This window comes from Parasteatoda tepidariorum, chromosome 10 (genome assembly GCF_043381705.1).
Source record: "Parasteatoda tepidariorum isolate YZ-2023 chromosome 10, CAS_Ptep_4.0, whole genome shotgun sequence".
Taxonomy (NCBI): domain Eukaryota; kingdom Metazoa; phylum Arthropoda; class Arachnida; order Araneae; family Theridiidae; genus Parasteatoda; species Parasteatoda tepidariorum.
The window spans coordinates 17936953-17962303 of record NC_092213.1 but is presented as its reverse complement, the minus strand read 5'-3'; the positions used below and the strand labels follow the sequence as shown (position 1 = coordinate 17962303).

Sequence of the window (25351 nt, the reverse complement as noted above, 5' to 3'; positions counted from 1 at the left end):
GAAGTTTATTTTTCGAACAAAAATGTTGAAGTTAAAGTTTCCTAGTGTAAACTAATACACTTTATAAACCTCATAAATTCTTTTGGAATTATTTAATCCTATTTAGCTCGCAACAGATGCCGCATCATTCATGCAAGCGACCAAGTTTAAGCAATAATAACTTAACAAAAAACTCACAGCTAATATTTATATAGGATTTAAAGGTCGAACTTTCCAAACGGATTTAACTTGTTTTGACGATCTAAATGACACTATTCTTCCTTATATCTTCTATGCAAAAAATGTTCCATATCTTAATCTATTTGCTCCGCTCTTTTTTGTCTTTGTCAGAGTGGCAGCAGTGTTCGCATTCATCATTTTCGGTATCCTTCCACCAGCTGTTGCCATTTGTTTCATTTATTTTTTATGCTCTTTTTCATCTTTGTTCTATTCACCAAAAAAAGAAAAAAAAAAAAAAAAANAATCAAAAAAAAAAAAAAAAAAAAAAAAAAAAATGGGGGAAGAAAGGAAAAATGAAAATTTCTGAAAAAAAAGTATCTCTACTGTTGATATAAACGTTCTCGTTTTAGCAGCATTGTTTTGAATTCCAAAATTGAATCATCGTTTTCGTCCATAGATTCAAAAATGACTCAATCAAATTAATCACTAGAGCTATCATAGTTTAAAGACTACTTTTTACTACTCAAAATCTTGCATTTGAAATTTATATCACTTTCTTACTTGCAAGAGCACTTGAATATCTGAAGTTTCATGCTTGGTGAAACTGCAGGTGAGCGCAATTAGCAGAATTTATCTCTAATTTGACTAGATTATTGACCGTAAAAATTCCACCCCATTTTTTTTCTAGCTAGAGAGCTTAAATTTTAACTTGAGTTGGAATTTATGTCAATACAAATTACTGTTGGTTCTTAAATGGTACAAGTATAGCTTATAGCATTTTTTTGTCAAATGAAATTTATACCACTTCCTGATATGAACAAACTGACTGACACAGAAGTAAAAGGAATAATTTAAAAACTTATAAGATTTACACACAAAATTAAAAAGAATATCAAAATTAAAAAGAATAATACAAAAATTCAGATTAATAATTGATAAATAATATTAACATTTTAAAAAAGTATGTTTTTCGAGTTAACTAAGAAAGAGAAATTAATTTTATTTTTGCCCTACAAAAAATTTCTATCATTAACAAAAATCCCCCTATGTTATTCGAAAATGGGGAGCGACCTATGTTTTTTGTTTCAGTGCTGACAGTAAGAAAATTATTTCTCCTTTTTAATTTTATTAAGAAAAACAAGGATTTTAAAATTTTTATTTTATTCCATTACAAGCTGAATACCCGTTCTCCGTACTGAGTATCAAAAAGTAAACAATAAATAAATTAGCACTGAGAAACACGACGAAATGATGCTCAAAACTGAGAAACATATACCAATACATTTACTAAAGCTGAAATTATTCCATTTTTTTAAAAAAAAAATTATTATTATTATTCGTCAATGATGATGGCTTTACGTTATCAGATTAACCAAACACGTTTACAGTACTACATCCCATCAGAATAAAGATAAATTGTATTCAGTATCATTTCAGATGATGCTGTTGCACCAGGCGAACTCATGATGGTCAAAATTTATTACAATTAAGCAATTTTCTCTGGTACTTGCCACTTTCGAAGACCCATAAAATCCATTCTCCATGATAAAACTGCGCAGTTTTGACGCAGTTACAATATGTATAAAATATATTATTTGTACTTAAGAGTATTTGGTACCTATTAAAACTGCACCAATCACCATAATACCAAAAGTACCTTTTACCAAAACTGATTAAGCATCATTGACGTCAGTAATACGTAGTTAGGAGATTTTTTAAGCTCTTTTAAACGAATTAGTACCATTTTCCCATTAATTTCGATTTTTAGTACGTATCTTATTTTTTACCTTATTACTAAAACTAATTAAGCACTCATTGACGTCAATAGCACTAAGGCGATTTTTTACGGTTCTCTCAACGAATAAGTACTTTTACTCCACTAACTTTGCTTTTTAGTACAGAGATTATTTTTTTAAAATTTCATTTAGAACTTATTATCGAAATTACACATCATTGGCGTTAATAATAGCATGGCAAATTTTTACTCTTCTCCTAAATAACTTGGTACTATTTCTTCATTAATTTTGTTTTTATTACGTAGCTTTTTTTATTTCAATAAGTACCCAGTACCTGAATAAATCAAGTATCATTAGCGTCACTAATAGTATGGCATTTTTCTTCGACATTCGTTTATTTGATATTTTTCTTCGAGATACTTTTAAAAATAACATACATATATATATGTTACTAATTTAAAATAACAAAAGCGCTGTTTTTACGAAAAAACATAATTGTTTTTAATCGAGCGTGTAATAATTTTTAATTCTAATATTATGAGTGATATTCTCGCACTTTGTTCGGGGAAGGGACTCACAAATCATTTCTTTCTTCGCATTTTGTGAATAATTAATCACAATAAAAAAAAAATTAAAAATCATCAAATCTGTAGTAGTAATTGCCGAAAAAAAGAGCGACGACGAAATCTCGCGAATCGGTTTCCTCAAATGCTTGTTTTGTTTCGAGACTAGGTTGTTCTAATAAATAATATAGTATCAAAAATATCGGATTTAAAAACTATGGAGAAACCAGTAGCAATAACTGCCGAAAATTCGATAGAATTATTGCATTAAAAAGTAAATGCTCAAAAGCACAATACGAGTTTTTCCTATCGTTTAAAATATATCGGGGATATTTAAAATCCACGTGAAAATCATCTGCCGAAAATAAAATCGAAACATTGCATCGATTTACGATACTATCGGCATAAATTGAGAGTTCCAGAAAGTGTTTATCTAAATACATGATTCAAATATTACGTGTGAATTTGTGTGGAAAAGAAAAGTAAATTTCTTGTTACTTTTCAAAAGAAAAATCTTTCTGCAAGAACTCTGTAACGCTCTGCGACGATGTTGCCGTGTCACTGCAATTCTGCCGTGGGGATCCTTTACCGCTGGGGATATTTTACGCCGGCACTGTGGTCGGTGTGAACCGGGTGCAGAATTTATATCGACCAGCCATCACTAGGATTCGAACTTGGGGCACCTCAGTGGGAGGTGAGTGCTCTATTCCCCGAGCCACTACTGCGACCCTTCCATCATAATGACCGATGCATAAAGCCTCGTTTCTTATAGGCAGTTACATAACAATACACTGGATTGTTAAGTGATAAATTAAAAGATACAAGGTTTTTAACCCCTTCCTTCTCGCTCCCATGAAAATGACGGGGTGAGGTTTCGCCCTCTATTTCTCACTCCCGTGATATTCCCGGGCTGGAGTTTTTAGTAGTAACGCACCTATAAGAATGAAACTAATTCATTTGTTTTTCCCGGAAAACCTTTTATTTCTCGTTTTACACACCAGATGGCAGTACCAGGATATTTTTAAGGTAATTGTAGATAGCTAGTTTATTTCAAACTAGATGTCAGTAGTAATCAAATACGTGTATGAAAAAATAGGCACTTTTATGACCGTTTTCTTGAAAGTTAACCGATCGTTAAGGGGTTAATGTCGAAAGGTAATTTCTTAATTTTGTATTTAATTTCCACTTATAATTTTTATTTTTTTTTGTTTATCATTTTTAAGAATAAGAAATATTATTTTAAAAATACCTGTTAAAATATATAATTGCATATTTCAAAAGACACTTATGTTTATTAATTTTTGTAAAGAATTTCATTTATTCTAAACTTTATTTATTTAATTTGATTAGTTCGAGCACAGTGGAATTGATTTAATGATTGGATCTTAATATTCCAGGTCTCAATATCAATGCTTCAAGGGGGTGACCTCAAATATATATGCCAATTAATTAGTGTAGACGATATTTAAGTTATTATTATTTTTTATTTGTTGTAATTCCTTATGGATCTGTGCTTTTACACTCCAACGAATGATGTACACGTCAAATGCTGCTGCTAAAAATAAAGGAATAAAAATATTTAAGTTACAAAAGCAGAAATAAAAGCTTACTTTTTTTATCGACGGATTCAGATTACTGATCTCCAAATATAGGGGTTAGCAGCAATTTGGGAAATATGGTCTCAATCAATACTTTGGTCAGACGAGCTGTCAAAAGAGCGGTCAAAAGTGTAAACACCTTAAGGTGATTATTTATTTATTTATTTTTGTGGTTTTCTCATTATCTCCAGAACTTTTCAAGTGAATTGAAAATTTTTTGCACACAATTACAAAAATCGTTTATCCCAAAATCCATGCAAAAATAACTTTTAGTAAGTATTTATTATTTTTAATTATTCTCTTTAACAATAGTCGAAAAAATTTTGAGTCGTAAGGTATACAATTTTATGCATTATTTCCAAGAATGTAAATTTATTTGGCAGAGCAAAACATGCGAGCGAAAATAGTCGAATAGTTTCGGAGAAATTGAATTTTTTGCACGGAATTACCTTAGGATAAACGAATTTTATATATGTGTGCAAAAATTTTTCCTTAAAATGGTGCGTTTATGCACCTTTGACAGAAAATAGTTCCATTTTAATTTTTCTTTTTCTATTTGTTTTTCGAAGTAACATTTAGATAAAAGTGTTTAATTTTATGAAAGAGCGCCTTCAAGTTTTATTAATGTTTCAAAAACAGGAAAAACGGTTATTTAATAATAATAATAAAAAATACTGGGTTCGTTCAAAAGTATATTTAATAATTTTTTATAAAAATATTTATAAAAACCAACCCCTTTATCTCCTAACTATTTTTTTCTCCTACAAATAGCTTAAGAATGAAAATGTTGATACTGAAACGGTGAGATGAAAGATTAAAATTTTCACATCTGTCAACACAGACCAAAATTTAACAACTGACAGCCTTCGTGACGTCAGAAAGGATCCGGGATTCCAACTTATCGTCTGCTGTTGTCATTCAACGCACCCTTCTTTTGGTGAATCGTTCATCAAAAGACTTGACACGTTCTAAAAGAGTTCCATTCCATTTCTGAAGTTTTTTAATAGTGAATATTTCATGACAAATGAGAAAAAAAAAGAGAGGCAAAAAGAACATAAATAAAAATTTGGAATGGGTTTTCCAGTTATTATACTTAAACAAAAAATAATTTATAAATAAATAAATAATAGAAGCATATTTTGATTGTTCTATTATAAAATTTATTCCTAAAATTTGATTATTGCATTATGAAAATTATTTCACAGAGTGTCTAATGAATTCTTATAGAATTCATAAGAACATACATACTATAAACGTGCGTTCATAATAAATATTCTAGTGTCTATGAGTTTTAACATAACATTTTATGAAGTATCAGATGCTTATGTAAATGGAAAAAAGTTTGATAAAGTAATCCAATTAATATCTAAATAGTAACGTAATCAAATAAGCATGTACATATTTCCAGATAGATGAGAAAATGAAAAGAGAGAAAAAAAGAATATAAATAAAAATTTAGATTAGGTTTCCCAGTTATCATATTTAGCAAGCAAAAAAAAATAAATAAATAATAGAATTATATTTTGATTGTTGGATTATAAAATTTAGTTCAAAATAAGTAAACAGAGTGTCTTATGAATTCTTATAGAATTCATAAAGCACTCGAAACGTGCGTTCATAATAAATATTCTAGTGTCTATTAGCTTTAGCATAACATTTTCTGAAGTATCAGATGCTTATGTAAAGGAAAAAAGTTTGATAAAGTAATCTAATTAATATCTAAATAGTAGCGTAATCAAATAAGCATGCATATATATTTCATAACAGATGAGAAAATGAAAAGAGAGAAAAAAAGAATATCAATAAAAATTTGGAATGAGTTTTACAGTTATCATATTTATCAAGCGAAAAAAATAAATAAATAATAGAATCTTATTTTGATTGTTGTATTATAAAATTTAGTTCAAAATAAGTAAACGTAGCGTCTTATGAATTCTTATAGAATTCATAAGACACTCGAAACGTGCGTTCATAATAAATATTCTAGTGTCTATTAGTTTTAACATAACATTTTATGATGTATCAAATGCTTATGCAAATGGAAAAAAAAATTATAAAGTAGTAAAATAAATATCTAAATCGTAACGTAATCAAATAAATATTCTTTAGTGACTATTATTTTAACACAAAACTTTAGAAAGTATTAAAAGCTTATGTTATGGAAGAAATAAATTGATGGAAAGCTGGAAACGGACGCTTAAAATAAAATTTTACTGTACATTAATCTTAACATAACATTATGAAATATCAGAAGCCTATGAAAGTTAAAGAAAACTTGATATTGTAATCAAATAAATATCTAAATCGTAACCTTATCAAATAAAATCAAATAAATATTCTATTGTGCCCATTAATTTAAACACAAAACTTTATGAAGTAGTAGAAGCTTATGAATATGAAAGAAATAACTGGAAGAAATGCTGGAAACGTACGCTTAGACTAAATATTCTAGTTCATATTAATTTAGAACAAAACTTTATAAAGTGGTAGAAGCATACTGAAATTAAAAACAAGATGGAAACGTACCCTTAAAATAAATATTCTAGTATTAATTAGTTTTAATATAAAACTTTATGAAGTAGTAAAAGCTTTCGAAAATGAAATAAAAGCTTGAAGCGTGCACTAAATATAAATATTCTTGCTTCACTTAATTTTAACGTACAATTTTAGGAAGTTTCCGTAGCACGTGGAACAAAAAGACTAAATAAACTCAAAACTGAATGTTAAATATCTAAAAAACATTAGATTCTTTTTAAAACTAAAATCCCATAACATTTGGTTAGATATCTTTCAAAAAAAGGATATACTTCAAAATAAAAATTATCCATCAGAAAAAGAAAGTTTCAAATGTTTGGAAGGAAGTTATTTTTCAGACTATTGGATATGAAACTGAATGCTTCATTTTCCATATTAGAGCCAATTATTCACTTAAATCTTGTCCAGTACCTGCTGAAAATATAAAATTTAGATACGCATATAAACCTCCTTATGCCACGATTCCTGTTTACAACATCCTGGTATCAAAACAAGTTCATATTCCACAACAGAAATAATGAAACAAAAATAAAGACCCCTGCCATATTTTAATGACCCATAACGGTGTCCCCGAGTCTAATAGACCCTATTAGGAGCATCTCTTGACAGGACAGGGGGTGGGGAGTCGTTGTCATTTATGTCCCAGAAGACACGTCCCTGTCGAGTTATTGACGTCCCAGGATCGTTGTGGGTCAAATGTTTCCCATCGCCGCCTCATTTATTCTGGGGAATGGGCACGCTTCTGATTGCTGGGACTAAAATTTAAATTATTTCAAAAATTACACGTAAATAAATAATTAACGAATGAAACAGCAAATAAATAAATGAATTATTTCCACCTTACATAAAAAAGGTTACGCGTAAATTGGACAAAAAAAAAAAAAACTGACGAAATTTCTTTTTTTGAGTTAGCATCAAAGATGTTAAGAAAGAAGCGAATGAGCAGTCAGAACTAACCCGCATTTGCATTACACGAAGGGGAAAACCTCCTATGGTTAGCCTGACGGCAAAGGGACTCTAACCCATGATTCGTCTACCACTGAAGATAATTTACGTCAGTACTGTGATCGGTGCGAGCGTCGGCAAAAAAATGCGTAGTTATGAGTATTGTTTTCATTGTGTTTAATATGCAGAATACAGTTAAAAAAGATATTTAAATTTAGAGCTTTTTATAGAAAGTTACTATTAGAGATTATCCTACGGTATTCGGTCACTGATGTTTAAAATCTTAACTTCTTTCATTTGTTGAAACTAGATGAATAGAATGAATAACTAAAAGAGCTATTGTATAATTTTATTCTTTTCTATTTTAGTATTTTTTACATATTCCCGAACGAATATTTATGCAACCAAGTTAAAACTTTTGGATTCCAATTTCACAGTTTTGGCTGATCCATTTTCAAAGTTTTGGCATGATAAATTTATAATATAAAAAAAAACAATTTTTTTCAAGATATAATACAAAAAGAAGATACTTGCCAATTAGGAAGACATGAAGACACTAACATTAATGTAACCCTTTCTTAACAGTTGCAGCCACAGAAAATATTTTTACTGGACTTTTCTTCATATTGAAACAACGAATGAAATTGTTTTTTTGAAATAAAAAGAGGATTAATTTTAAATCTCAATAATATATTTAAATTATATCAATCTCATTTGACTTTCTTCATCATACTAAATCCGTGTGCTATAGGGTCTCTAAAAGATCTTCTTACGAAAGAAAAAGATTGCTAAGAAAAGATAATTTTACGAAAGATTGAATAAACCATATAAATCTGATTTTATTTACATTTTTTGTCAATTTCTAATAATTTCTCCGATAAGGTAACAAAGACTTTAACAACTATATTACTTGAACCATTTTACGATAGTTTACAATTAAAAATACTTTAAAAAATTGATTTCACTGGAAGGATTATCAAAAAATACTTGTATATTTTGGTCAATTAGTTTTGCTAAGAAGTTTGAAATATTAAGTTCAGATTTGTGTTTCTACCACCAACTGTTTGAACTTTGGAGCATAAAATGCACTTTTTTTTGTGAAAAGTCATGTTCTTTTTTTTTTTTTCATTTTTTTTTTTTTTTTCAAATTTTGACAATCGGCGTTAGGTCTAAATATTATTTCACTGAGCCGAAACTTTATAAACATTAGTTTCATATCGAACGGCACCTTTTTAGGGGGTGCCGTGAAAGATTCAATGAGGAATGACATTTCCCCATGTTAATAAAACCCACCCTAGTATACATAGACGAATTTTATGAATTATTTGTTATGAATTCTATAACTATGAATTCCCAAGATGCATAGGCAGATAAACCGAACCGTAACGCACTTAAATTGAATGAAATATTTATAAATGAAAGGTTTCACAAAATGAATATGTTGCGTTCTTTTAATACTTTATTTTAAGTGAAGTACTATCATGTATACAAAGCTAAGACTCATAATTTTCTACTGAGTTTGCAAAGCAATCTGTAAGGAATAGAGGAAGCAGTTCTAGGGGTTGGCTAGTGTTAACCTTTAATGTCAGTATTAAAAGATCACTCTGAAGTAAGTAGCTTTAAAAAAGAATTAAATTTATTTAAATAATTATCGTTTCTGAACTCAAAGTTAATGCTATTGAAGTCCAAATAATCGCTCTACACTAAGAAAAACTCCAGATGACGGTAAAAAATCCCGGTACTTAGAGAGCCGGTACTTTTTTTCTGTAAAATCCATTTTTACCGGTACTTGTTAAAACAAAAAAAAAATCTGACATTCCGTAATTCTTACAGTAACAATTACTATAAATTTACTGTATCACTCTATTTAGATAAAAATTATTGTAACGTTTATAGTATTATATTTTTGGGTAAAAATGAATTTTACGAACGAAAGTACTCGTACTTTACGAAGTGCTGGTACTTTATATCGGAATTTTATTCCATCGGAATATGGTACCTATATCGGAACTTTTATTTCAATACGAGTGCAATTCAGTGTAACGGCAAACATCAAAATTTATTTTTTAATTTTACTTTCTTTAAGCTGCTTTATTCTTTTACCACAAAAATGTTTCGGCTGCAGGGCTATATTTAATATTAAAGGTGTTTTTGGTGATTAAATTAGGATCAGATCATTTAACATTAATACCGTATCCAAAACAACCTCGCGTTGCTTTATTATGGCTGTATTATTTATCGATAACTCGCATTTACTAGCAATTTGACATTTCTGCAATGAGGACTGGATGTTGTTTCGGCTTGCCATGTCTCCTCAATCCAATCGTTGGATTTTTTAAAAATACAATTATAATTGGGTACTTGCATTCGAAGAAGACAACCATGTGATCTATGACGTCAGCACCAGCTGATCTTTATCAGCAATATGACGATAGGCAAATAAAAGGGTAAAGTATCAATGTATTCACAACAAGTTTTATTTTTTACCCTTGAAGAGTGTTTAATTCAAGAGAACTAAACGTTACACCAACTAGCTCCTAAATTACTATGAATGAAAAGTAATGATTGCGTTATGCTCATAGCTATGAAGATGTAAAATTAACTAATAAAAGTAACGCCTAGTTTCCCCTAAAAGGTTATTTTTCTTTCTCGGAGAAAACATAACAGCATGTCGCTACCGGAATAAGTGTAAAATCCAAAGATCCCAATTTAACCTAACAGAAAGTGCAAGCATCATCAATGAATGGTATCATTTTTCTAGCTACGTAATTTCAGGTCAAGAATCTGAAATCACAACTACTTATAATTTATAATACATAAAAAGAGAACTCTCAATTCCCTAACACAGTTAATTGGTCAGAGATGCCAACTGCTCCGGTCACACCAAAATAATTAATAAAACTGTAAATAACTACAAACTAAATGTTGGAAATCTTTGACCATTTTTGCTTCTTTTTAAAAGGTATAGCACAGGATTTTCCAACATCCGGCCCGCGAAACCTTTTTTGTGGCCCGCAAACTAAAATATATTAGCTGTCATTTTTTTTTTGAGGAAAATTTTCGTAAAAAATCTAGATGAGTTTAAAATACTTTTCTCGTTAATAAAAACCTAATTTCTTCGTTTCTGTGAAATTTAACATACCAACTGTGCAAATAAATTTATTTTTCAGGTTTTGCATCCTGGAAAATATTTATTCAAATACAAAAATAATCGTGTATGTTGCTCTTTTTAAATTTTTTTTTTCTTTTCTTTTTTTTGTGAATATAACTTAGCATGTGCGTATCAGAAATTTTCTCGAAGAAATTCTCCGATTTAACTTTTTGAAACCACTCATTTTGGACGAAAATATTTTCACACACGTTTGTACATTTTAAATTTAAATTGCAAATATCTATTCTCTGGTGGTTGCAGCAGACAAACCTCAATTTTCTCATTGAATATTTCGTGTGCTACTATGTCAGTTTTAATACCTTAACAATTAGATATCTGTTGCACATTAATTGTTTAATACATAGGTGCACATTAAGTTATTGTATATAGTCCGAATTTTTATTATTTGTTTAATATTTTTTAAAATGTTATTAATAACAATTAAATATTTTTAAAAATCTACTTCCTATTTCAATTTGTAAATCAATACTTTTGTTTTGTACAACTTGGTAAAACTCTGACAGTAATATTTAATGTTCTGATTTGTGTTTCGAATTGTGGCCCCCGGCCTCATGTAAGTTGGAAACCCCTGGTATAACATGACATAACTATCTTAAGGAGGTGATTTATATAAGCCTACGAATTATTTAGAAATAATGGTGGATAAAAATCTACTAAATTGAATTTATTAAACCAAGAATCACAATTGATAAACTACCACTTTAAAACATATATTTGCTCTCCGGAGCAAGTTGGCATCTCTGATTGGTTAATTAGTACTCTTTAACAAAACCATCCCAATAGTCAACAAAGCCAAATATTTTGTTTTAACTGTTAACTTAAATTCAACTGGAATGATCATGTACAGAATATTACAAACAAAGCTCAGCCTGTAACAAACTACAAAGCTTACTATACAATACAACTCTAATATGCAATTTAAACTAAAACGTTTACTATACCTGTCTATGATCAGATCAATTTTAAAATATGCATTCCCGTGCTAATGTGTCTCTATCTCTAATTAAACAAGATTAGTATATGCCAAGACAAAATCCTATGTAAAATCACTAAGGCTCAATGGTTTATCCGTAACAAAGGAATAGATCCTATCAGTCAGTATATTATCAAATTAAATTTTAACATTTTTGTTCAGGCACCCGAGTGCGAGGCCGCCAATTTCAAGGAAATTTTTCGTTTCGAAAATGAGAGAAGACTTCTCAATAAGACCCATAGCAGCTTTCTACTGCAGTGACGCCTCCTTTTCTAAGTACCAAAATATGTAAATGTGTCTGTCTATCACCTGTATTTATCACATATTATTACTTTTTCTCCTCAATTCAAACATGTGACACATTACGGACATAGAAACATTCTTCAAATATTTTGCTTTTATTACACTGTGAATTTTACAGGCAAAAACAAACTTTACATCATTTATTAAACTTTATTTGAAACATTGTGCGGCGATTATTGTCCCTCTTCTTTTCTTCCGTAACATTCTTTAAATTGACCAAATTGTTTTTGACACCTGCTTGTATTTTCAAGATGAATGGGAAAAGGGCTGAGTTTTCCGATTAATAAATTCAGTTCAGTTCGGTAGCATTTTAAAAAATGAAATACCTGCTATCGTTTAAGTTGAATTTAATATCAGAATTAAATTTTTCTAAGGAACCATGGAAACCATAATAACATAAGCCTGTCCACACTGTTAAAAAAAAAAAAAACAATCTAAAGTCCAGTAAAACTTTTTTTAAAATTTGCTTCTTAATAATTTAGCCCTCGAAGTATCAAGTAATCGACTAGTTGCTATGTCGATTTACCCGAGCAATTCTGTCCCATAACTCATAAAAGAATTTACGATGTGATTATGCTATGCAATCGCCTTGTCAATAGTACAAGACGCACGAGATCACATATTTTATTTTTCCTTATTTTTAAATCAATCTAATGCAGTCGCCAAATTTTCAGCGACCGCACTTCTGATTTTAAATGTCTTTTTGTGACGCTCAGGATGACGATATGCATGTGTTTTATATTATAATAACTTTTTTATTATTTTAAGAGTGGTAGTATATAATTTTCAACTAATTATTATAGATGTGATTAGTATCTATAGCTACGAATAAAGATTAACTGAAATGTTACGGTTTTATAATTTTTCATAAAAACACTTTTTCTTTTTAAACCAATGTATATAATTGTTGAAAAAACGAATCTCTACTAACTTTGTTCAACAATCAATGCAAAATTCAGTCACAGGAGCAGCATTGGCAGTATAATGGCGGTCTAACGCTACAATATTAATCATACAGCAAAAATGCAGTCGCCATTCATTTTAGGCGTCTGCACTACTGCACTTAAGCATTGATTTTTTACAGTACTAACTACAAATCGTCTTCTGGACAGCAACATTTGATCTTTAATTATAGTTGAACTACTTTTGTTTTTTTTAAAAATGGTACAATGTTTTTCTCAATTTATTATTGTAGGTGTGATAAGGATTCTATAGCTTTTTAAAAGCATATGAGTCGATGTCTCTTGTAAATGGTAAACTTTTATCAGGCATTAGGATTAACTTAAATGTCGCGGTTTTTAAATAATTTCCATAAAAATGTACTTTTTTTTAACCCAATTTTTTGGAAGGTATTTCGAAGTACATATTTATAATGAGATGAAAAATAAATATAAAGGTAAATGATTTTAGTAAAGTTATTTCATGATTTCTTTTTCATTTAAAATGAATTAACGGTTACTTTTTTCCTCGCATCAAAATATATATTTTTAAGTATAGGTTTAGAATTGCTTTCAGGCAAGCATACATTTTGCTGAAAACGCATATTCCATTTAAATGTAAATACGTTACCAGTTTCTGCATCATTAGGTCAGTTTTAATTTAAATGAACTGGAAAAATAAAAGGTTAATTAGTAATTATAATAAAATGATTCCGCTTATTCAATGCAGAACCTGGTAAGCTACCCAACCGTTACGCCTACCAATTTTTGAATTAAAATCCTGGTATCAAAATATCAATAATTTAATACAAATATCCTGAAAATTACATTTAAATTTAAGTCGCCAAAATATGATACATATAATAAATGTATTTTATTTACTAAAAGTTTTATCTTTCGCTCTCGCAAGTATGTTTATCAACGGCAATCCAAAAGTTACGCCTACTAGTCTCCTAATAACGATAATAAGTAACGCCTACTTTATATTTACTGCTAAGAAAAGACTGAAAAGTAGCACTTACTTTTTCCGCAAAGTTGCTATGAAAGTTATGAAACGATATAGATAAACAGTAGAGTGCCGATAATCCGGATAAATGGGGACTTAGGCTGATAAGGATAACGAATAATCTGGATAATTGGGCAAAAATCGGCTTAAAAAATGGTTTTTAATTAACTAACCTTTACATTTTTTTAAGACTTAGGATTGGCAATTGTAGTCAGTGGCGTACGCAAGGTAGGGGTTTAGGGGTTTAAACACCCCCCTTGAGCTCAGACAAAAGGACAAAAATAAAAATTTTAGTAGAAATTATGCGAGCTTTTATTATTTGAGACTATATATTTTTACCTGCCTTATGCATACTTTTTTTTACTCACGGTATTTCTCAGAATACTGAAAAAACATTTACTATAATAGGGTTGTACTTTTGAAACCAAATTCACGTGATACTGTTACGGACTGGTTCCTTTCTGTCCTGCCAGCGTAGTTTTCGAGACTATCTGTCACTCGCGAGGTTTTTACGCGATGATTCTGGAATCCTAGACGTTCTGTCGTCTTTGAGACAGTTGGAGAATTTTGGAGATGCAGTGAAAAATTATCTATCCATATATATTATATATGGATATATAATTGAATATATGGATATTTCTGTACCAATCCATATATATATTTATATATTTGCTGTTCTTGGATCTTTAGGATGTCGAAACGCAAGAATTTAACAATTTTTAATTATTTTGAGAAAAAACCGCGACCTGAAATTAGGGAGGTGACAGCATCTAGTACCAATGTAAGTTTTTCTGCTGTACAGAAATGTGATACTTCCGTTGAAGAAAACGTTTCTAGCATAAAAAAATCTGATGAATGTGAAAGTGGCCCTCAAACTGTTACTTCCCACCCATATGACATTGGATTTTTTTTAGAAGATATTACATTATGTTCTTAAACTTAAAAAATCAAATCAAAATTTAAATAAACAATGTTGTCTAAATAAAAAGTCAAAATTGTTTAGCTGTCTAAAATAGGGAAATAATAGTGCTTTATTACAGACTCGAATTTCTTTTAGTAGTTTCAGAAAATTATGAACACCCCCACTTGAAAAAATTCTGCGTACGCCACTTATTGTAGTAGTGCCTGTTAGAGCATATTATAAGTTATAAAATTTTTAATTTTTTTTTACCAGAAACCTGTTCCTTTATTTAGAAGCTATTTGCTACATACAGTGAAACTGGGCAAAATAAACATGGGGACAAAGAAGGCCATTTTTTGAGAGGAATGAAATTAAAACACTAAGTCACAATAGTTCTCTTGCATGAGAAAAACACTTCTCATATTTGTTGAAAAGATTAAATTGTTTTTCTTTCTTTCTCGTTCTTACTTTGATGAATTTAAATCTATAGTGGGTCAGGAATTTTTTGTTTATTGGTTAGGATTATTGAGGGACACATATAACCACCGTTCCCTCCACGCTTATGCATGCAACAAACTTCTTCATCCAATCAAAATGAGAGGAGCCGTCAGTATTCTAGAATGTCAACAGATTTTTTTTTCCTTACAAAATTATACAAATATAATACTTTTAGATAGGTTATAATTATAAATATGTCAGATATAATTTAGTTTCAAAAATAATTCAGATGTTCTGAAGCCTTCACGCAAAAAAAATTTTTTTTTTCGGAGAAGGACCTAGTTGGTATGGCGTTGGGCCCCTGCCTGAGAGATCATGAGTTCGATACCCAAGACCAAAGATTCCCCGTGTAGTAAATGGTGACTGGTGCACTTTCAATCTGCCGGGTCACAGAGTCTTCCGTGTTCCCATAATTATTCATACTTCTAGGGGAACTGAATTGGAGATTGTTTTTCCAACTTCAAACGACAGTTTTTTTTTTTGCCTGAGAAATTGCTTTCGTCATTAAATATGAAATAGAAGCTATTTCATGAAATATTATTACTCTTAGAAGCAATGTTCTAAATTAAGGAGATTGCAACAAGTGGGTAAAGGAATTTGGGAAACTTACAATAGAACTTCGAAACCTCAAGGAGAAATATTTGTCTCTTGGTAAGTAACTAGTTTAGTTATTGTTAGAAAAATTTTGCATTTAATTTTTATGGGAAGAACTTTTTTGGTTAAATTTCTGATTATCGCAGGCATGAATTCTTATGAAGCTGATATCACTCAAGTTTATTGAATAACATTAAAATCGAAGTTTAATTGCCTTGTTCAATTCTTATATCTGCTATAAAAGAAAGACTCAATAGTTTTAACTTGATATATATTGAATTAATGTTTATCAAATTACATTAATATTTTATTTATTTCCTGCAGATTACTAAAATTAAATTAATAAGTTTTTATTTAACATTTTTATTAGTGGCGCTACCTATTTTTATAAAATAAAACTAAATGATCTGCATTATATCTTCTTATTTATAACTTATTTTTTATGCTTTCTTTAAATTGTTAAATGTTTTATAATACCGAAAAACTATTATTTGACATTTAAGAAATCATGCAAGCAATTGTTTTTTAAGGTGCTTATTTCATTATTTTTTTTACGCATCATTCCCATTAAAATCAAAGTGAATGAATATGAATTGTCCATTGAATTAATACCATGATTAATGAAAGAATAAATTACCAAAAAATTTTATATTTTAATTATTATACATTTCTATTGGATTGCAAATAGTTTTTTATTATTATTAAACTGCAGGTTTGCCTCTACGGTGCGTTCATGAAAGTGCAATAGGAAAAATGTGAAAGAAGTTTCTCAAAAAATTCTAATTGTCAAGCAACAATGTCTATAAGAGTGAAATTGAACAAAAAATCAACAAGGAAATCAGATTCCTTTAAAAAAAATATTTTCCTCTGAAATATAATAAAATCTTTTTTAAAAAGTCAAACATAATTTCACAAAAATATTTATATACATTTTAAAATATCATTTAATAAATACAAACTGAACTGAATGGTTTTGCAAAATATTTAATTTAGTTAATACTTGAATTAAAGTAAGAGATTTTAATTTCTATAAGTGCATAAGGAGGTTCATAATTATATTCAATTTATATATTAATCAATTTTAATATTTATCATATAAAAGCAAGCTAATAAAGCTTTAATTTATGTTAATAATTATTATTGTACTATTTGGATGTTTTACCAGAACATGGTTGTTTAATTTGCATTTGCCTATTTCACAACATTAAAATTAAAAAATATTATGCTGAAATATTTTAAACAAGTAAAGAAAAATCTGAAAATAAAATTTAAAGAAAATTATGTAAATAAATTTTAAAGCAAATTAGATTTAAATAAATGTGTTACCATTGAAAGACCCTTGATGACGCTATTTCATATTTTGAACAAACGTAAACTTTTTCAAATTAGTATGAGATATATACTGGATCTGATTAATGATTTATTTACATTTTGTGAACAAACTACGGGAAAATGATAATGGGGAGGAGCTACAAACAGACATAACAGAAGGTAATACCGAGAAATCCAATCAGAGAGCTCAAAATCTCTTGGTGATACTGTAGATGTAAAGGTAGTTTAAATGAATCGGGGCTCTCTCTTTCTCATCACTCATGGATACTTCAGACAGTCACAGACTTCAATCATTTCTGCAATTCCTAAAAGCTATCCATTTGCTATTGATGATCAAAGTAGGCTACAGGTGGCTTGGAGCAGAACTCTCTATCTATTTTAGCACTTTGCATGCTTTCACCTTTAGCGTGTGGAGAAAAACGGTAGTTTCTCTTGATTTTAAAATAGATAAGAAAAATTTAAATTTGGATACTATATGGAACTGAAAACTGCATTGAATATAGTTCCAAAAGTTGAAAAAAAATAGGAAAAATATAATAAAAATTGTTGTTGAATTGTTGAAAAATATTAGGAAAAGGGAAAATTTTCTAGCACACACATTCCAACGCAACTAAGGAAAGATCGGGTAAGACATGGAGCTGGTTTTCTCCCTAGATGGCGCATTCAAGCGTCGTGATCGCGAATAACCTTCGTTCCTCCCTCCACGTAATTGATAAGCGAGCTATAAGATAGATACTGTAAGGAGCATCAATTTTTATTTTAAAATTTCTAAATGAATTATGTGTTAAATGTGTGTATGCTGTGTTAAAAACGAATTTTCATAAATTAATAAATAATTTTATCTTCTTCGTGCAGAAAGAAAACCTTATTAATGTGTTAAGAAAAAAAGCAAATAAAATAAGAAAACAATATCGTCTACATAATAAAATTAAAGGCGAGTATTCATACCTGATAATTCAATATATTAAAAAACTCAGTTTAAGAGTTTTTTTTTAAACATTTAAGTTGTGACAAGTTATTTATGCAGTGTGTTTAAACTGTTTTAAATGCTCTCTTCTTGAAAATTAGGCGTCTGATTCTCTCTTTTCCAAGTTTGCTTGTGATTATTTAGTATTGTCTTTTGCTAGTGATATATGCACATTATGTGTCAAGTAAAAAGAAAATTTTCTGACATCNTATGTGTGTACATTGTTAGAATAATTTTTAAGTTTATAAATTAGCTTAGTATAAATATGGTGAGAAATTATTAGCCTAAAAAGGATACTAAGCTTCTAGAAAGCAAAATTAGAGAATTTCTTTTAATGATTGAAAATGAAAATTTCAATGTGAGAGCTGCTGCCAGAGCTGTTGAGTTAACATACCTTACTTTACTTTACACTTTCACTTAATGAATTTAAAAAATCCAGCAAAAGTAACCCATAAGGGAACTCTCTTATATTTCAGCAGAACATGAGAATGAGTTGGCTGATTGCCTAAAATGTATGGCATGATGCAAAGAATTTTGGAAAATTTAAAGTGTTAATCCTTCTTCTTGCTTTTAAATAAATAGTTTTATTAGCTGCTTAAACATATCTTTTTGGTTTTTTTGTTTGATCTTGATGTCTTATTTGTTAATTACCATTATATAATTATTTTTAAACAGCCCCTTTACAATAAAAACTGGTGATCAGTACTTACCCCAGAAGTGATCAGGAATTACCCCAGAAATGATCAAGACCAGGGATAATTCCTGATCACTATAAATTTAAAATCTCTTCAATTCTAATTAGATTTTCAAACAAAAGAAGGAGGCATAGGACTCATCTCATATAGCCTCAAACTTCCAGTAAATATTAAAATTCTATCTTGAATAGTTTTTTCACAAAATAGATGTTTGCATTTTTTGATCAGTAATTACCCCAGGTCACCCTACATGAAGAATACTTGTAGGTCATTGACTTTTATCGCATGAATGCTACTTAAGTAGTATAAAATGATAAGAAATATTCAAACTAAAGCAACAAACTATGAAATAAAGTCTGTTTCTTTACTTTTTAGAGAAAAGGAGGAGAAAGAAAAATTTGAGTTTCGATTCATGAGTCTGATTAGATTGATATAGAATCGTTTAGCTTTGGTCAATAAGAGATAAACCATATTTTTGAAAGAGTAGACAGCAATACCAAATAATTAAAAAGTATCCATCGAAAAATTCAGATTTTTTTGAAAAAACATTTTGTGAGATTCTTAAAATATATTTATGTTGCATACGCCTTGCAGCGCCATCTGTAGTATAGCAGGCTCTCTTCACACACTTACTCACGAGACGGCAACGGGGAGAGAGCTCCGAAAGATGTTCTAACTATAATTGTTTTGTCTTGTCTTTTAGTGTTTCCTTAATAAAAGCTTTAAATGTAACACTTCTAGATTACTTTGAGGCTAATCCTTGACACTCCCCGTCCGTAAAATTTATTTTAATCATATTCAACCAAATTTGTTTTTATTCAACTTCTTAATACCTTAATTCATAAAAAATCAACTAAAAAGTATTATTTGCTACTGTATTTGTGAAAAATTGAAAAAAAAAATAAGCGTATAAAAGAGATTAAACTAATTTTTCTAATGTATTATCTCTGTCGTAAATGTATCTTTGCTAAGGTTTCTTAAATCCTAGCAAAGGGATGCACAACCTATAGCTTATGGGTCAAAGTTTATGTCTTGGTTCTGTACAGTTTCAATTATTTATTGGAAAATATAAAAATTTCATTAAAAAGACTTTTTTTTGTTCTGTCTTTAAAAAAATACAGTTGTGGAAGAAAGTTGTTTTTTTTTAAAGGTCATCCTTTTTTTTTTTTAATTCTCTTTTTCTAACAGTGCAAGCCTAAACCATTAGTTTTTAGGGAAATGTAATTGCTTACTAATTAGAGCTAATACATATTATTTTTCATAAGAATCTAAATCGAAATTTTTACGATTGCAGTTTTGTGTTACTTATAGTTGTCCCAGAAATAAAGTTTTTTAAATTTTTAACACCATCTATCAACAACAACAAAAAAAGGATGTGTATCTATGCTCGAGCTAATGGAATTAGTATCATAAAGAAAAGCAAATAAGATTTAAATAAATTAAATTCTTATGATTTATTAATTATCCCTTTTTTATTTCAAAAACTAATCTTAACGGTATGTTTCTTTATAAAGTCTGTAGTAATATTAATATCTATCTGTAACTTTTTTTCTTGTGTTATATTTTGAAGAATAATGTCAAAAGAGGCAAAAATTTGAATTTTTATTGAAATGATCAGCCTAAAGCGTAAAAATAAAATTTTCAAATTTAATCTTGTTTGTTTAGAGATGCTCAGATCAGAATATTTAAAAGTTGAAACTAGAAAAGAATAAAATGATATTTCTTTTTTATTCATCATTTCATATAATTTTAGTCTAAAGAAGTTAAGAGTTTAAACTTCTGTGGGCAAGTACCATAAGATAAATTCAAATTGTATATTGTTATAAACTTTCTAAATTTAGTTAGTTTATAATTTTATTTTACTCTACTAAACACATTGCTGAAATGCTAAGATTGATAAATTCTTTGCCTTATACAAAAAAATTTCTGTTTTTAAGTTAAATAGACAAAAAAGCATAATTTTTTTTAAAAAAATAAATTTTTTAATGAGAGTTTAGATTTCTTCAGATTCAAGTCTAAGTTATAGTTCGAAAGATAATTTTTGCCTACATGATTGTATACATATGAATATCCCCCATCAAATTTACAGTTAGCAGTTAGCTTTCTAAGTGACAAGTTTTGCATAGTTTTTTCTAAATCAAGCATCAAGTAAATTTTGAAACAAGGGTTTCCAAATAAGCTCACAATCCAAAAAATGTTCATTTTTTTAGTAAAGCAAAAATTGCATTAATTTTTAGTGCTGACCTCCTGAAAATGTTTAGGGAAAACACCGAACATTGGAAACATAACTGGCACAAACCATATTATGGCGAATGCTATACTGTAAAGCAAGGGCCGGGATAGCCTGTTTGGTAGGTCACTGGGCCCATGTCCAAGAGTTTGTGGGTTTGATCCCAGGCCGGCCAAAGACTTCCCATGTAATAAATGGTGACTGATGCATGTAAAATCTGCCGAGTTGCAAAGTCCTCAATGTTCCCATAACAAATCAATACCTCTGGGGCTACTGATCCAGGGGTTTCCTTGTCTCTTGGATTGGTTCAAAATCATAAGACTACGGAGTTGAACATTAGTAGTCGTAAACCCGAAATTTGATCGGCTGTTCAACGGCGGATATAAAATATAAAATGAAATATATTGTAAAACTGTGTTAACTTTTCACTTACTTAATGTATATCGCTAATTATAAATGTAGCTGCTTTTGTGAATTCTCTTTCAAGCATCTCTGCTTAAATTAATAGTTTTTCAATCCTAGCTAATAAGAATAGGTGCTTTGAGGTTTATTCATTTTGTGATGTAGTAAAACTGTTAACTGGCCTTATTGCTCAAATAAAAATATTTACCTCCAACTTGCTGAACTTGTAAAAATAATCTGTTTATCACATGTTATTTTGTCTATTCTTATTGTCATAATATATATATATATATACACCATGGAAATTTGATCAGATCTATGATATCACCAGAGATCCCTCATAGTCGGAATCAGAGTAAAGGAGTGGCATTTGCTTTTGATTTTTGCTTTTATCTGTATTTTTGTGACAAAGTAGCATACTGCAGCATAATTATAATCTTGTTCATTTTTTTTTTGTAATTTAATTTTTCATTTAAATTCACTTAACATTTTTAAAGCAAATCTTATAAAAGCATGGGAAAAGACCAGTAAAAATGTGAATGGGCTAGTATTATATCTTTTCAGTTACTGGTCTTTCTAATTAGTGGTTTGCATTTTTTAATATCTACTCTTGAATGAGCTTAAGCTATTTAATACTCTTTTTTTCATTGCAGCGTAATAGTATGCTTACAGAATATTGTTGTATTTGTTGACATGATTTAAATATTTTGCTTTAATACTTATAAAAGAATATATGCAATGAAGTTAATAAGAAATATTTCTATTTTTTCCCCAAAGGTTGTTATTTGAATTGGGAGGCATTGCTTTGAGTTTCATGGTCCTTGAAGATAACGAAATATATTAGCCAATTAAAGGTGATCTTAAAATTTATTTCCACTGCCTGCGTGAATGAAGACATTTTTATTATCTCATCGGTCTATAATAATTCTCCATTGTATTTTAAATGCCATTATTCCTTGATATTCTTTATTAACACCATTGTATAACTTTCATGTATTTGTAATAACTTTACTTCTGTTCTTTGTTTCCACGCCCTTTTAATAGATTGGCTGGCAATATTAGAACCTAACAGTAACTCTATAACTCACTTTACAGAGAAACATTCTTGTGAAATTATAATTAATTATTACAAAAAATCAATTTTTAACTAAGCACAAGTCAGTTTGACTTTAATGTGAATATAATGTAATATAATGTGAGATTATATAGAATGAAAGCTTTTAAGTAGACAGTGACTTGCTTTGGTCTAAGATTTATGCTGTTTAGAAAGCTTACTTTTCTAGAAATAAGAGTTCTACACGAAAAGTTGAAGTTACACATTCATGTTCATACTGATAAGAGACCTTATTTTTGTAGTACTTGAATTAAAGACTTATCACAAAAGTAGCACAATCTTTTTCTTACAGGGACAAATTTGTATTTTTCTTTATTATAAAAGCTTTTTCTCGTGTTCAGCCTGGGGAGAAACCTTTTTATATAGTTTATGTTAAAGTTTTTCAATAAATGAAAATTTAACGGCACACTATCTTACCCATACTGTTGAAAAATTTTATTCATATAGTTAAAGCTATAAAAGTTTTTTCAAATGAGTTTTCTGACAGAACTTCATCATATTCATACTGGTGAGAAACCTTCTAGGCACAGTCGTGTTCATATGGGTGAAAAACTTTATTCCTGTGGTATATGTCAAAAGAGTTTTTCTCAGAGAAATAATCTAATTGTGCATAGTCTTATTCATACTGGCGAGAAACTTTATTCATGTAGTATATGTAATAAAAGTTTTTCTCAGAGAAGTACTCTAAATGTGCACAGTCGCATTCATACTGGTGAGAAACCTTATTCTTGTAGTACATGTGATAAAAGTTTTTCACAGAAGACTCACTTGACACAGCACATACTAGTTCATACTAGGGAGAAACTTTATTCGTGTAGTATATGTCATAAGAGTTTTTCTCAGAGAAGTACTCTATACGTGCACAGTCGTATTCATACTGGTGAGAAACATTATTCTTGTAGTATATGTAATAAAAGTTTTTCAGAGAAGAGTTATCTGACAAAACACCATCGTATTCATACTGGTGAGAAACCATCTAGGCACAGTCGTGTTCATGTGGGTGAAAAACTTTATTCCTGTAGTATATGTCAAAAGAGTTTTTCTCAGAGATGTAATCTAATTGCTCATAGTCATATTCATACTGGCGAGAAACTTTATTCATGTAGTATATGTCAAAAGAGTTTTTCTCAGAGAAGTACTCTAAACGTGCACAGTCGTATTCATACTGGTGAGAAACCTTATTCTTGTAGTACATGTAATAAAAGTTTTTCAGAGAAGAGTCATCTGACAAAACACCATCGTATTCATACTGGTGAGAAACCTTATTCTTGTAGTATATGTTATAAAAGTTTTACAGAGAAGAGTCATCTGACAAAACACCATCGCATTCATACTGGTGAGAAACCTTATTCTTGTACTATGTGTAATGCAAGTTTTTCACAGAAGACTCACCTGACAAAGCACATAGTTGTTCATACTGGTGAGAAACCTTATTCTTGTAGTATATGTAATAAAAGTTTTTCACAGAAGAAGAATCTAACAAAACATCATTGTATTCATACTGGTGAGAAACCTTATTCTTGTAGTATATGTAGTAAGAGTTTTACAGGGAAGGATAAACTGACCGAGCACAGTCTTGTTCATGCTACAGAAAAACCTTTTTGTTGTAGTAATCTATGAGAATTTTTTTTTAAAAGGGACTAGTCTGACTATGCACAGTCGTGTGCATACTGATGAGTAATTTATTCTTGTAGCATTTGAAATATGAGTTTTTCAACGAAGAGTTGGCTGACAGAGCAAAGTGTTCATATTGTGGAGAAATTTTATTCTTTTAATAAATGTAATAATAGTTTTTCCCACAGATAAGTAGTCTGATTGTGTCCAAGCATGTTCATATTGGTGAGAAACTGTATTCTTGAATGTATAAAGAACTTTTCAAGACAAAAATCTAACTGAATAGAGTCATCATATCGGTGGGAAACTTTAATCTTGTAACTTAGGTAATAAAATATTTCCTTGAGATTTACCCTAAAAACTCTACGAATTTCTGTTCATTTTTTTGAGTAACTTTATTTTTGCAATTAGTTATAATAAAATTGTTTTACAATATAATGATCCAACTGTTCAAAGTTATTTTAATTGAGAAACCTCATTCTTGTACTGCATGTAAATAAAATTTTGTGAAGTAATTTTAATGTCTATTGACTGATTTAAAAATTTTAACTTTTGATGAACCTTATTTTTGCAGTTGACTGAATGTGACTGAGATAATGCAAGGCATTACACGTTTTTCATTTGAAAGCAAAACTGACCGTCAACCTACGACTAATAATAGATTGACGGTCAGTATTCCATTTCGATTGCAAACATTAATACCTTATTGAAACAAAACTGACCATCAAACTATGACTAATAGTAGTTTGAAGGTAAGGTTAATTAGGTCCCCGACCCACCGAAATATGGGTGTGAGGGAAAAATTTCAACTTGTCGCCGTGACTGCCGGAGGTGGACAGAGAGTATCTGGCACACGCACTGACCGAGAGGCCCGGCGAAGCCTCTCCGTGGCATTTATTTAAAAACAAGAAAAAATGGGTCTGGTTCATTTCATCGACAATCACTTCATCGACAGGCCATATCATCGACACCACTTCATCGACAGGCCATTTCATCGACTAGGTCATTTCGACGACAGGGTTGTTTCGCCGACAGGTCATTTCATCGACAGGGTCATTTCGTCGACAGGGTCATTT

The 25351-nt window shown here is 29.7% G+C and overlaps 1 protein-coding gene across 2 annotated transcripts in view; it reads left to right on the top strand.

Moving 5' to 3' along the window:
• LOC107438508 (zinc finger protein 271) overlaps nt 1-24790 on the top strand; it is a 36811-nt gene extending 12021 nt beyond the window's left edge. Inside the window, exons 1-2 of one of the 2 annotated variants that reach the window (XM_016050817.3) lie at nt 18011-18187; nt 22325-24790. In XM_016050817.3, coding sequence (XP_015906303.2) covers nt 23133-24281 — 1149 coding nt within the window. In that variant the 5' untranslated portion in view covers nt 18011-18187; nt 22325-23132 and the 3' untranslated portion in view covers nt 24282-24790. Of the gene's footprint in view, nt 1-18010; nt 18188-22324 lie in introns of those variants that run through there. The other variant, XM_071186098.1, reaches the window with a different exon arrangement.
• The last annotated feature ends 561 nt before the right edge of the window (nt 24791-25351 follow it).